Source organism: Balaenoptera borealis (assembly GCF_965194805.1).
Source record: "Balaenoptera borealis genome assembly, chromosome: 3".
Lineage (NCBI taxonomy): Eukaryota > Metazoa > Chordata > Mammalia > Artiodactyla > Balaenopteridae > Balaenoptera > Balaenoptera borealis.
This window is the reverse complement of record NC_138866.1, coordinates 152,828,354-152,840,004: the sequence shown is the minus strand read 5'-3', so window position 1 is coordinate 152,840,004 and position 11,651 is coordinate 152,828,354. Positions and strand designations below refer to the sequence as shown.

Below are 11,651 nucleotides of genomic sequence, written 5' to 3'. Positions count from 1 at the left end.
GTTAAAAGAAGTATAGTTCAGAGTTTTGGTGTGGTGATGGGGTCACAAAGAGGCCCTTGCCCCTTTCTTTGATATTCTAAGAAGTGGAACAGACCAGATGCTGTGCAGACAAGTGGAGTGATGGTTCTTTGTGGGTTTCTGTGGTCAAAGAAGGGCTTGTGTTCAGGCAAGACTGAAGGAGAAACTGGAGTCAGATAAATGGAGAGGGGTCTGGAATTCATGGGGTGCATAGCATGCTCAGGGGAGGGTTTAGAAAAGGCGTGCAGACAAGCTCAAAGCCTGGAGGACGCTGGGGGACTGTTTGTGGAAGGACTTCAAATGCCAAGCTAAGGACTTCGGGATCGATCATCCTTAACGTTTGCTGAGCGCCATTTCACTGTTCAGCGGCGCACTAAGCCTTCCCATGCAAGTCTCACAGTAAACCGATGGAAAGGTGGTCTTATTCTCCCCATTTTGCAGGTGAGCAAACTACAGACTTTTTGAACAGGGGAAACGACACGAGGAAATTCGTTTAAACCGTGTGTGTACTCAATAACAGTTCAAAGACATCAGGTGACCAAAAAGTGCACACATAGGGCAGGTGCAGAACCCCAGCGTGGGTATTACTTGGTATTATCCACGGTGGCCTCTTTGGGCGGCGGGCAGAAGTCCATCACCCAAAAAGCCAGAGCTCGCCCCCCCAGCCTGACTAGTGTCTCCCTCTCCGTCCTCATTTCCGCAGGACCCAGGCTGGAGAAGGGGAGGAGCAGGACCCGACAGATGGCCGTCAGTCCCACCAAATAAACTGTCAGTGAGCTTGCTAAACAACGAAACTTCTAGACGCAGACTCCACTGCCTACCCCCCTTCTGGCCAGATTGCTGGCCGTGAAACTTTTCTAGGCGGAAACTACTCGAGATGCTACTGAAAGTAGGCTTCAGGAAGCAGCCTTTTCTCTCAGGCCATTTCAAAGCCCACATCATTGTGGCCCTGTACTGCCCGTGGGCCTCCGCAACTGGGCCTCTCCCATTCTTAAGGTGAGGCACTGCCTTCCCTCGCCCTCGCTCCAACAAACAAGCAAAATCAAATCCAGGCTTTAAAAACCCCAGGCGGTCCCGGGGTGGGGGATGGGAAGAGGCCGCCGCCCCTCCCCCACACCGCGGCGCCTTAAGCGCCCGGGAACTACCAATCCCGGCGTGCCCCGGGAGCGGGGCGGGCGCAGGGGCGCGTGCGCGGAGAGCAGCCGTTGGCTGGAGCGGCGGCTGCGCGGGTCGCGATGCTGTGAGGTCTGTGGCAGCTGGCAAATCGGGCCCAGGATGTACAGTTGGCGGTGGCTGACGGCGCGTCTGACGCGCAGTTGGGTGGGGTAGAGAGTAGGGGGCGGTAGTCGGGGGTGGTGGGAGAAGGAGGAGGCGGCGGCGGCGGCGAATTACTTATAAATGGCGCCGAAGCAGGACCCGAAGCCTAAATTCCAGGAGGGTGAGTTTGAGTTCCTGGGGAGAAGGCATCTATCGGCGCAGGAGAGGGAGGCGGGCTCGGGGTGGTTGAGGTTTGGGGGTCGGGGGTGGCAAGGGCTGCGCCCGGAGGAGGCGGCGGACAGGGCTTTGTGCGGGGAAAGCGCATTGCGGCGGGTTATTTCGGTGCGTCATGAGGCGAAAATACCTTGTGAAGCGAAAGCGTTAGGCAGGCGTTAGAGTGGCAGAGGGAGCCGTTGCCGCGTGGCAAAGCCTTAGCGCAGTGTTTGTTCCGAGGAAGAGGGCGCGGAGAAAGTAGCCTATTGTAGGGAGGCGACGGGCGCGCCATGGCGGCCGTTAGGGGAAGTGATGTGGCGTGGGGGAGGGGAGGCAGCGGCGGCGGTTTCGGGCGCCGGCGCGGAGCACCCCGGCCGCGTGGGCGGCCAACGCCTGGCGCTCTGGGGCGGCCTCGAGCCCGTAGGTGGTCGCGCTCGGTGGAGCCGCCGGGCTGCGGCTGGGGGGAGGGGGCGGTGGGCTTCGCGTCTCGGGGCGGGAGAACTGCGTTGTAAAATGGCTGCTGCAAGATGGCCGCGCCATCATGGCCGCCGGCGCCTGGGTTCCCGGCTCCCGGCCGCCGACGCCGCGTTAGGGCAGAAACAGCGCCCCCTTCTTCGCCCGGTGCCGCGCGGGAACCGGTTCCCCGACGCTTACCCCAGGGAGGTGGGTGGGAACTGGAGAGAAAAAGCGCGAGCGTCTGCGTCGGCTTTGTGTTGCCGGCAGGCGTCTCTTTGCTTACCGAAAAGCCGAGTGCCAAGATCCTATGGGGATGTGACTGCGCTCTTGCTGTGCGGTTGCTTGTAAAACAATAAATAAAAGCTACCTGAACGCGGTATTATGTTTTCACTTATAAGTCCCATTGCCTTGCTGTTACCTTTTAAGTACCGCAGTTGTTTGAGTAATTGCAGCAATATTTGATTAACTGATTTTAAAGTTGAGTTTTTATTGTCTTTGATCGATATGTCTTGGCCGACGGTAGAACCTGATTTCCAGTGGAAGACAGCTCTTTAGTTTTCACAATTAACGTATCTAATAATTTATATTAAAGTGGAGGTTTAGGAGTAAACTAAAATGGAAGTAAAATTCTGTGAGGCAAGCAAGAACACTTTAAAATTCCCTTTCATTATTATGGATGTGTTAGTTACCGTAGATGTCGAGACGTCTGCAAAAAATCGTTGTAGCGATTTTCAAACTTTAATGCGCGTTAGTCATTTACACAAAACCCAAGTATATTGTAACTATGGAATGTTTAAGACGTTTCCAAGCGTGTTTCTGCTATAACTGACTCTTAATACCTGCTTTCTCTCACGCTGAGAAGCTGTGTGACTACCTTCTATGGATTGCCTTTTTTTTTTTTAACCAGATATTTTGGAGCAGGGATTCTTAATCTAGGGTCAGTGTTTATAATTCAGAAGATCCGTGAACTTGGACGGGAAAAAGTTTTGGTTTCTGTTGTCTAACTAAAATTTAGTATTTTTCAGTTGTGAATGTTAGGACTCCTCCCCCACAAAACAAGCAAAGCAAACAAAGAAACAAAAAACCACAGTAGTATTAGCTGTATGTTTTCATGTCCCAGCATTACAGTGGTGGGAGATACATTGAGATGTAATGTATGCTCGTCATTATTTCAGAGTTGTGGTAGTTATTGGATCAGTGGCTAAATGTTTATATCCATTAAGGAGCTCGTATAAAACCATAGAACGTGATATTTTAAATGTTTTGGTAACTATTTCAATACAGTTGGTTTCTTTTGTAATACTGTTTTACGTGTTTGTAGAAAAATTCTGGGAATAGGCCCAAAGGCTTAACCAGACTGTGAAGGGTCCATGGCACAAAAAATTAATCCCCACTGTAGGATATCAAAGGAAGATCACCCAAGTGTGGGACAGTTAAGGTTGGCTTTCTGGAGGAAGTGCTTTAGTTCTAAACTAGAGGGATGGTAAGAGTGATAACAGCGAAGGAGAATCCATGTGCTGCTATAGTGGTGAATTAGAGAAGAGTATGAACCAGTGTATCTGTAAGGTTTTGAAAGCTACCCAAGAGTCTCTGCACTTACCATTACCATCACTTTCCAGACATGTTTTCTACTCTTGTGTGAAAGTTGTAACCATCTTTAAGAAATTATAATTATTTATAAGACATTTTCAGAGAATATTTTATAAGGAAAAACGAATATTCTGTTGGAACTCACAGAATTATATTAAAACACTGCAGAAGAATTGAGCTTCTGTAATGGTGGAAATACGAATGATCAGAAACAGTTTTTTTTCTAAATGGTTCTTTTAAATTTGAAAGTTTTTATTTAATAATGGTGCAACATGTTATAAGCAGTTTTTAAGCACAGTGACTGTTTTTGCACTCAACTTGGTCTTCCACTTGAAATGTTAAAGCATAAGGTAAAGAAAGCTATTGGGCAACTAGCCCATTGTCAGGGGGAGGACTCTTGGCTTGTTAGGAGACTGACTGATGCTGGAATTTGAGTAATGTTCCCAGTAAGCAAACCAGTGGGAGGATGGGGAATTGGAATCTCATCACCCTTGGAATTTGAGAGCATTGGGCAAGATTACCTTTGTAGTTTGATACCAGAAAGGATTAAGAGTGAAGAAAGATTTTTAAAAAATATCTGAGACTGTGGTTTGCTCCTTCCCCAATTAACAGTCTTTCCACTTCCATGAAAAAAATAGGCATTTGTTATCCTGGGTCATGCTCTTCAACTTACTGTGTATTTTTTCAACAGGATATTTAGGGCCAGGTAGCTAGAATGGAGGTCAAAGGGTCTTAGTCTCAGTGCAGTTGTCTTTGGAGGCAGCAGCCAAAAGGAGGGAGAGGGGAGTGAGGCCATTTTCAGGGTGCCTTTAAAGAGTACCTGGAGAGTTAAATTTAGGTACACAGGTCTGATCTTTGGTGCTGCTGTTTAGGCCCTATATCTTATCTATATCCCCATGGTCTCGTTCTTGTCCACAGTATTCAGCAGTGGCTCCAGCCTAGCTTTCTCTTGCGATCCAGACATGTACTCAACTGCTTACTAGATGGCTCCAGTTTGGATGTCATGTAGCCACTGTAACTTATTCCAAAATTGATCAGAAACCCCTCCCTCCATTTCTTTTTCTCATTAATGCTCCCACCATGCTGGAAGTCAGTTTAAAGTGTTTCTACTTTGGCTTAGCTGTCCTCCTCACTGCTTTTGATTCATACCTATTTCTGTTCTTATCCCTGACAGTTGGGAGAAGTCTGTTTGGTCTCCTTGTTTCTAGTCTCCACTTTTTCTGCATAGGCCTAGTAGCCTCAGGCAGTGGTTCCTCAGAGTGGACCACTGCACAGAATTTGTCATGTTTCTTCTATGCTTTGGTACCATTTGCTTTCCTCAGCATGGGCCCTTCCCTGTGACCTTCCCAAGTAGCTCATCAGTCACTCTTCTTACTGCTTATGAAGATAGTTAAAATAGGAAACCCAGTAAATTGTGCAAAACTTTGGTTACATGTCAGTGTCACCTATACTGCCCTGTAGTCTCTTCAGAAATGAGCTAGTAGGCTATTTTAATTTAATTTTAGAGTTGAAAGAGCTGACTGTGTTGGTACTTTTGTTACCTCTGGGCCTGTTGAAACCAAGTGGACCAAAAATAATGTGAGACGTCTATTTTTTATACAATCGAATGATATTTTAAGGTACTGCCAGGAATTGCCTGCTTGATTTGTCTGATGAGCAGGGGTGTCTTCAGATCTTATTCCAGTCCCTAACATTTTATTTAGTCTTGCAAGTCTTAATGGTAGATTCAACAGAGAGTATAAGTTCGAAAGGTTAGAATTGTCTGGGTTTTTTTCTTTTTTTTTTTTTCTTTTTCCCATTGAAGCAGCCCAACACCCAGAACATCATTGAACACACTGAAGGCATGAACATAGTGGGACCTCTTTTTTTAAAAAAACACCTGTATCTGATGCACATTGAAATTTTTATGTAGTGTTTTTCTTAGTTTAATCAGTTTAAGACAGTTGGAAGCAGAGAAGGAATAGGTAGAGCATAAGGTCCTAAACTTAAAGTGTCTTTAAATCCCACATGTATCAGTACATTGAAAAATAAACCAATTCTGCCAGTAGATAACTACAGTAGATTTAATTTGTTTAGCAGGTGATAGATGATTTGATGATTTTAATAGATTGATATCCTGATTGCTTTTTGTTTACATCAGATGCTAAGGTGTTTTTGTTGTATTGAAGTTTGATCTGAAGCGTTGATGGATACATTGCCTTACCCACTTGCCTACTTTTTTGAGGAATACTATGGTACAAGTGTGATGGCTCTCCATCACAACCAGATGTGCATATTCTTATATATGAAGAGAAATCACAACTAACCCAGTACTTTTTTTGTGTGTGTGTGTGTGTTTTACTTTTACAGGTGAGAGAGTGCTGTGCTTCCATGGGCCTCTTCTTTATGAAGCAAAGGTATTAAACTTGTTTTCTCTTGAAAAGTTGGCTGAAATTACTGGTTGGATAATATCAGTTTTCAATGGTTGGTAGCTTTAGTGAGAGCTACCTTTTTCATAGATTTTCATAGATTCATAGTTCCTCATCTTCTCTTTATGGATGACTTACTGCTTTCTTAGTAGGTCTTACAAAGCATTGCTGTCTTGCCATTCATCTTACTGAGCTGCTAAAGGTCCAGTAGTTGGAAAGAGCATTTGAGGGGAAAGATAGAAAATTGACTATTAATGGGAGCAAAATAGCATTTTGTAGTTAATGACTTGTGAGAAAATACTGGCAAAGTTAACTTACTTTGCAAATATAATGTGCTGAGTGAGCACTGAGTAGTTACATTAAAGGTAAAAACTAACATTGAAAATGAGTACATTTAACTTACTTGTTGGATTGTTTGGCAAAGTTTGAATTGGGGGGGGGGTTCCCTTTCCCTTTTCTCTGTATCAGTGTTGTGCTCAGGTAATAACTGATTTTTCCATTTAGCCAAAGATAAGTGGGATGATGCATTACGAAGTCAAAGGTGTTCTTAGTATTTTGTTTCTGGTAACTTTTAGCACAAATATTTAAGATGTGTCAACTTCTTTTACAGTGGTAGTTTTTTAAAAAAATGAACAGTATGCTGAGCAGTATAATATTTAGTTAAAGGTAATTTCTACGTATGTTCTTGGTAAATAGTTTATGTCTCTGAAAATAAGACTGTAAAGTGTCAGTGTGACTAACCATTTTCACTACTTTTTACTTATTTTGAATACATAGTGGATGTATGTTTTTAAAGTTCTAAAATGGCTGAAACTGGATTCATGGAGATGATCAAGAACTTTTTGTGTGTGTACGTATATCTTAATGGCTTAATACTGCTGCAGCTTATAGTATATTTTAAGTCCTGTTTGTCATTTATATCCTTGAATGTTATTTTTGTTGTATCAATTTCTGGCAAACTACTGGACTGGCAGATTTTTCTGCTCTGGCAGCAGAAACACTCCAGTGAACAATTTTAAATGGTGATTGAAATAGCTTAAACTATTGTGGTTCTCTTGATTTGCATCTGATAAAAACTTAAATCCAGACAGTCCTCACTTTTTCATAGTTAATGACTTCCCCTAATGATTCAATCCAATTTGTTTGGCTGCTTTTAAGAAGAACACAAGATGTTTTTCATCTGTCACCTTGCTAGTTGCTGATAATCTGCAGCAGAACAGCTATTGCCTTGTGTAAGCTAATGAAATTTTTTAATGATTCAAATTATTCAAAATTATTTTAAATTTTTTTTAAAGAGTTTAATTCTTGAGCTGAATTTATTTTTGAAATGTAGCTTTTGGCTAGTTGGACTTTGAGAAAACACAAATACAGTTTTCATTAGCTGTTCTTGGATAGCTTATCTAGCCCATTGATTTAAGGTTTTAGGGGGACCTTTTGTGCTTATGGTTCTTCAGATTTGTTGGACTGACTCCAACAAATTTTATGACTCTTTGGCAGTTTTATAACTCTGAATACCTAAGTAGTCTGAAGGCTTAAATAATGTTCTTTTAAAGAGTTGCATCTTATTATGTTCATTTTGGCCACCAGAGAGTTTAAGTGTAGAGTTTGTCTTCGAAAGATTGGATACTTGAAAATTATCCAGGTAGTCTTTTTTATTTCCTTCAGTATTTCTAAGTGAACTTTTTCTTTTTTATTTCAGTGTGTAAAGGTTGCCATAAAGGATAAACAAGTGAAATACTTTATACATTACAGTGGTTGGAATAAAAAGTGAGTATTAGATCTTTAAAAGCCATGTTTTATTTATAATTAACAAGGTAGCTTTGTGTCGTAGACCGATACAAGCATATGCTTCTTAATTCTTGCAGTTTTAATGTAAATACATGTTGAGGCAGAGGTGAACCATTTGTAGTGTGATGAAAATAGAATAGAAATTAGGGTATACAGCCTTTTTTTTTTTTTTGCTGCACTGCGCAGCATGTGGGATCTTAGCTTAGTTCCCTGACCAGGGATCAAACCCACGCCGCCTGCACTGGAAGCTTGGAGTCTTAACCACTGGACCGCCAGGGAAGTCCCCTACAGCCATTTTATTTTACATTCTTTGGAGTATTTCTGTGTTCCGGTATAATGTCTAATAATAATTAGTCAGCCCAGCTATTTTCTGGTTTTGGTACATTTTAGGACAGCTTGAGTTTTTTGCCTTAACACAAACTTAGTGACTACATATGGTATTTCAAGCAGTTATACTCAAAGCTAGTTGGCTTTTTCTACCTAGAAAAGGGGGTGGGGGGAAGAAAAAGATTGCCTGATTTGGAAGTATTAACCAGCTCATGTTTTGAACTTCGGAAGCATAATTAAATGCTAACAAAGTGAATTCATGTGGTTCACTTTTTAGCATATGACTTAACAGAGGTACAGAAATCTAGTTACAGAACCTAATTTTGCACCCCAAAGAGTTAAACTTTTTTTTCTTTTTTAGAAGTGATATTGATGTTGCTGGGAGTGGACAGTGGTTATAGATTGAACACATTCTAGAATGTTTAGCCATTGGAGCTCTTTGTCAGTGATGGGTCTTTCTTCTTGGGGCCCATAAATATCACATTTGATAATTTAATTCATTTTTGGTGCTTGTAATTGAATAGCCTATGATTTTTACTATGAGAGGATTTTAATTTTACTAATGGTGTTTTGTTCTTCAAAAATAGTACTGCCAGAAAGTGTAGTTCTTGAGGAGTTGTTTTCTAGCAGATTTTAAAGCTTTGTGTCACCTTAGCCATACTCTGGTAGCTGGCTCTCCAAGTGAGCACTGCCATCTGATTTGATGAATACTCTTGCTTTGGAAGGAGCTTTTCTCCTTGACATTTACTGACCCTGTGACTTTGGTCTTCTTTCATACAGTCCCATAGCCAGGTGACCAACCCAGTTAGTTTTATTTATTAGAAAATTTTATCACAAAATGGTTTTAGCTAAGAAGAAATACCAGACCCTTACTTTTTCTTCCATTAGTATGATTGTAGAAAGGTGGAGATGTAAAATGTGTAAAAGCGCATTCAACAAATGATTTTTTCCCAGTTAATGATAATTAAAATATTTATAATAATGATATGTTGGTAATACAGTAACTCAGAGTGACCCTATGGGCTTTTAATCCTTTGGTCTTAATAGAAGTAAGCGTCTGTGATCTTAAATGGGATTTCAGGTTTAATGCTAAATTGAGTCTAATATCCAGGAGAGTTTATCTTCTGGATCCCAGTGTAGTTTATGGCTTTTTCTTCCCTGTTAAAAAAATGAAGTGTTTAAAACTGTATGTCAGCCTTTTATTAGACTTAATATGTTATATATCAATATTCTGTTAACATCAGGTAAAGTTGAGAGTATATCAAGATATAAAGAGAATCTCAGTTCACTATAGGAAATAGAATATCTTATTTATGCATATCATGTATGGGAAGTCTATCCAGGAAATTAAAGAAAAGCAAATAGCAAATTCATGGAATAGGTCTGACCCCATCCCCGTGCACACTTTAAGTGTTTTAGGATTTCATCTTAATAGCAGTGAAGACCACTTTTGTGCTTAATTCTTTCATGTCTAATATTTTCTGTAAAATTACATGCACGTATGTACAGTGTGAAGACTGGGTTTTAAGTGGCATTTGTAGCTTATAAGAAATTGTGGAAATACATAAAATGCTTGCATTTTCTGATAGTATTGCTTGAAAATAAACCTTTGTTTCCTTTGTTATGTTATCTAGTAACACAAATAAATGATAGGGTACATAGTTTTTTTGGTTTTTTGTTTGTCTCATTTTATATATTACTCCTTGTAAAAAGAATTAAGGAAAAAAATAGCACTAAATATTGGAGATCTTTATATCTTTGTAGACGTATTGAGGAATATTAACAAGGATGTGTTTTTTGTAGTTGTTCTGGTATATAGATAAATATACAGAATTTTGAAATTTTTTATCTTTAATAAGTATTTAGAGAAGCCTTTAAATCCATACAGAAAGGAGGAGGAGTTGCTCAAATACCCAGCAAGTATGTTATGTTTTTATTTAGTGCTGTGTAAGTAGTGCCATGGATCATTGTGACTTTGGGAATTAATGACAAGCTACCTTTAGAAAATTCTGAAATTCTTTTATGCTTGAGCTATATGTAAAAATTTCTGGATATTTGGCCTTCAGTTACTACCCTAGTAGTGGTGTTCTTCAGAGCAGAAGATGTCATTTCATTTTCCTGTGGTTCAGCAAGGGTTTTCAACTCCTGACATGTGAAGGAAACTCAAGAATTGGTTTTTAGATCAAGGTCCTTATTTAGATGCATTTTATATCGGAAGGAATTTGCAAGGTTCTAAAATGGAACTTTGTGGTAAATAAAAATTTGCTAGCTCCCTTTAATTGAGAGAGAATTGGAACAGATATAAGAATAAGATCCTCATTTTGAGTACAGTTTATAGGATACTGTACTTTCAGAAAAGCATACAACAAAAGCCCAGTCTCCAAACTGGAATTTTCTTAAACGTCAGTAAATGTATACTTTTTCAAAAGCACAATAGATAGTAAGATATTTCTAAATTTTCAAAAACCTTATCGGAATTTGTTGACACAGACATTTAAGTATTATATTTGTAAATAAATCTTAAAGCTTAAGCTAAATTCTACACCTAGTTACTGAGATTACTTTGTACTATGCTGTCTGTATCAGAAGTGCTGTGAGGCCCAGGCGCTCTGAAAAAACTTTGAAGACACGTGAGGATATTGTAGCACTTTTTCCTGTTCCTGAAGGAGCTCCCTCAGTACACCACCCCCTCCTGACCTCTAGGTAAATGCATGTTTTAAAGTTTTCTCTAGGAGATCATGTTGAGGGTTGCTTTTTATTTTTTATTCTTCTTTTGGCTGTTTTACATAAGAGGTCAAAGGTGGGAAATTATTAAGTAAAAGACTTTGAGGATACATCTCTTTGTGTCACGAAAGGAGCTCCATCAGCAGGAGGAAAAAATTTGCACAAAAAGTTCAGCATTTCCCTAAGAAATACCTTATCTTTGTTTTCCCTTTTGGAAAAAAAGCCACATCAGAAATCCTGTTCTGAACAACAAGGTCCTACTATAGCACAGGGAACTATATTCAGTGTCCTATGATAAACTATAATGGAAAAGAATATGAAAGGAATGTAAATATATGTATTATTGAATCACTTTGCTGTATAGTAGAAATTAACACAACATTGTAAATCAACTATACATCAATAAAATAAAATTTTTTAAAAAGATCTTGTTTTGAAGGAGCTTTTCTAAGTGCCAGAAGGCCTTAGCAACTGATATTTTAAGAGAGTGGTTGGTTCTGTCTTTTGATGTTTAGAACACCAAGAATGGTTTTGCCTCGAAAGTTGGTGTATTCGTTTGTGAGTGAGTGATAACCATTGTAACACTTCAATTTACAGTCTTAGTTGAGCTGATCTAGATGGTATTCCATATTGTAGACCTCCTAATATGTTTCTGACAGACCTTGAGTGTTTATTTTTTTTGTCAAACTCTCAAGTGTTTTATATGTATTATTTAATTCTCATAACAATCCTATGAGATAGGTACTATTATCCTCATTTTACAGGTGAAACTAAGGCACAGAGAGTTCTGTAATTCTGTATCACAGGTAACCAGCCAGTTAGTTTTAGCTCTTTAAGAAGTCAGCTTCTTATGGATTCCTGTGCCTCATT

The 11,651-nt window shown here is 40.1% G+C and overlaps 1 protein-coding gene across 11 annotated transcripts in view; it reads left to right on the top strand.

Moving 5' to 3' along the window:
• Positions 1–1,227: 1,227 nt before the first annotated feature.
• The window catches only part of MORF4L1 (mortality factor 4 like 1), a 62,894-nt gene continuing 52,470 nt past the window's right edge, over positions 1,228–11,651 (top strand). For 9 of the 11 annotated variants that reach the window (XM_082388529.1, XM_082388533.1, XM_082388534.1 and 6 more), the window contains exons 1-5: positions 1,764–1,908; positions 5,884–5,930; positions 7,642–7,709; positions 9,924–9,977; positions 10,644–10,760. In XM_082388529.1, coding sequence (XP_082244655.1) covers positions 1,779–1,908; positions 5,884–5,930; positions 7,642–7,709; positions 9,924–9,977; positions 10,644–10,760 — 416 coding nt within the window. In that variant the 5' untranslated portion in view covers positions 1,764–1,778. Of the gene's footprint in view, positions 1,457–1,763; positions 1,909–5,883; positions 5,931–7,641; positions 7,710–9,923; positions 9,978–10,643; positions 10,761–11,651 lie in introns of those variants that run through there. The other 2 variants (XM_082388536.1, XM_082388527.1) reach the window with 2 other exon arrangements.